The 2,446-nt window shown below is 48.7% G+C and overlaps 1 protein-coding gene across 1 annotated transcript; it reads right to left on the bottom strand.

Moving 5' to 3' along the window:
* Positions 1–353: 353 nt before the first annotated feature.
* CHRM3 (cholinergic receptor muscarinic 3) lies at positions 354–2,126 on the bottom strand. Its single transcript, XM_069484717.1, has one exon. The coding sequence runs from the start codon at positions 2,124–2,126 to the stop codon at positions 354–356; it is 1,773 nt and encodes a 590-aa protein (XP_069340818.1).
* Between the last annotated feature and the right edge of the window lie 320 nt (positions 2,127–2,446).

Genomic DNA, 2,446 nt, shown 5'->3' with positions numbered 1-2,446 from the left:
GGCTAATCAATTTGGGTGTATAATTGCTGTGAAGCAATATTTTTTTTCTTCTTTAAGAAAAAAAAAAAACACTTAAAGTCTATTTCAGAATATATTTCTTTATATTCAGTAGTATGCTCTTTTTTTTTTGCTGAATTGGTATTTGACTTTTTATATTAAAATGGGTGTAGTCAATGGATCAGTAAACAGGCAGCTTCTTTCAAATCTGGGTGATAAAAAACATTTTTATCATCACCAGGAATCACCCCCACCCTCACCTTCCTCCTCCTCCTCCTCCTCCTCCTCCTCCTCCTCCTCCTAAGGTTTGTGGGTTGATGTGTGCGTTTTGTCACTGCTATGGATAAAACTTCACCCTACAAGGCCTGCTCGGGCACGCGCTTGTGAAAAATGACCGACTGTCTTTGCTGGTACTGTTGCTTGCGCCTCTTTTTTTTGTCACACTGGCAAAGCAGCAGCATCTTGAAAGTGGTTCTGAATGTTTTGTTGCACAGGGCGTAGCACACGGGGTTCACGGTGCTGTTGATGTAGCACAGCCAGTAGCCCAGATTCCAATAGGTTTTGGGTATACAGCTGTCACAAAAGGTGTTCACCAGAACCATGATGTTGTAGGGCGTCCAGGTGATGATGAAGGCAAGCAAGATGGCGCTGAGGGTCTGGGCTGCTTTCTTCTCCTTGATGAGGGACATCCTTTTCCGCTTCGTGATCTGACTTCTGGTCTTCAGAGCAAACCTCTTGGCCAGAGTGGCTTCCTTGAAGGACAGAGGTAGGGTGGCCGTGGCCTTACCCACTGAGGAGTTGATGTCAGAAGTCTTGGCTGTGTCCACGGCTGACTCTAGCTGGATGGGAAGCTTGGAGAAGGTTTTTGGAAAACCGCCTCCATCGTCCATGCTCTTCTGGGCCTGCAGCTTGCTGGCTTTCCTCTCCAAGTCCACCATCCCCAGCTCTTCCTCGGGCACCTGCAGGTTGTCCGATGAGGGCAGTTTGGTGGAGTTGAGGATGGTGCTGTGCCCTGGAAGCTTGAGCACGATAGAATAGATGGCTCTCGTCTCCGAGCCGATGTCCTCCTCGTCGGAGGAGGCGGAGTTTTCCAGGGAGGCAGCAGCATCGTTGTTGTTCCAGCTGTCGCTGCTGCTGTGGTCTTGGTCCATCTGCTCGGCGCTGGGCTTCCAGCTCTTGGTCGTGAACCAGAAGTGGCAGCGGCCGTACTTCCTCCTGGTTGAGCGTTTCGTGCTTTGCTGTTGAAGTTCGTAACTGCTGCAGCTTCGAGAACTGCCCGTGGGGTGGACAAAGTTCTCCGCCTCTGCTTCTGTCCCAGAGGCTTGCAGGCCGGCAAGCTCTTTGGTACGTTTTTCAGTTTCCTTATAGATCCTCCAGTACAAAATAGTCATGATGGTGACAGGCATATAAAAAGCAGCGATGGCCGTGCCAAAGGTAATGGTGGGCTCGCTGAGGAACTGAATGAAACACTCCCCGGGGGGCACAGTTCTCTTCCCCACAAAGTACTGCCAGAACAGGATGGCAGGAGCCCAAAGGACAAAGGAGATGACCCAGGCCAGACCGATCATCACACCGGCCCTCTTTGTTGTTCGTTTGGCTCGGTAGGTGAGTGGCCTCGTGATGGAGAAGTACCTGTCAAAGCTAATGACCAGAAGGTTCATGACGGAGGCATTGCTGGCCACATAGTCAATGGACAGCCAGAGGTCACAGGCCAAGTTCCCTAAAGCCCATCGATTCATGATGATGTAGGTAGTAAACAGATTCATTGAAATGACACCTATAATCAGATCGGCGCAAGCCAGGCTTAAGAGGAAGTAGTTGTTGACTGTCTTCAGCTGCTTGTTGACTTTAAATGATACTATTACTAGGATGTTGCCAATGATGGTCACCAAGGCCAGGATGCCCGTTAAGAACGCGATAAAGACCACTTGCCAGATGGTGTGACCTCCCAGAGGGTCATCGGTGGTACCATTTGGAGAGGAGAAATTCCCAGCTGCTCGAGAAACGTTGTAGCTGCCAAAGTGAGTGACCGTCCCTGGGGGCAGCCCTGCATCGGAGGGGCCGTGGAGCCAGGAAGAGCTGATGTTTGGAAACAAAGGCGAGGTTGTACTGTTATTGTGCAAGGTCATTGTGACTCTCTGACATAGTCTGGAGAAGAAAAAGAGAGAAAAGATGGAGTTAGCAAAATTCTGCCTTCGTTTGTTCGTTCTTGGCGTTGCATACATTAAAAGACATGGAAGACCTATTATAGAATGCTGGATCTCAAAGAAGCTAAACGTTATTTTAGCATTCTCTTATTTTAAAAGGCAGAACTCTAGGGCAGGCACAGATCGACTTGTCCGAGACAGTATAATTAGTGGCATGCCCTGAACGTTGTGCTTTTTTCCACATTTCTAAATATATCCCACATAGTGCTATTATCAAACAAAATCGCCCTTGATTCTTTTCT

The sequence above is a fragment of the Eulemur rufifrons genome, chromosome 11 (assembly GCF_041146395.1).
Source record: "Eulemur rufifrons isolate Redbay chromosome 11, OSU_ERuf_1, whole genome shotgun sequence".
NCBI lineage: Eukaryota > Metazoa > Chordata > Mammalia > Primates > Lemuridae > Eulemur > Eulemur rufifrons.
The sequence above is the reverse complement of the archived record's forward strand: the minus strand, read 5'-3'. Positions and strand labels throughout refer to the sequence as shown.

What these genes read in the sequence shown, in the direction of transcription:
- CHRM3 (XM_069484717.1), bottom strand. Translation starts at nt 2,126, where the DNA reads ATGACCTTGCACAATAACAGTACAACCTCGCCTTTGTTTCCAAACATC.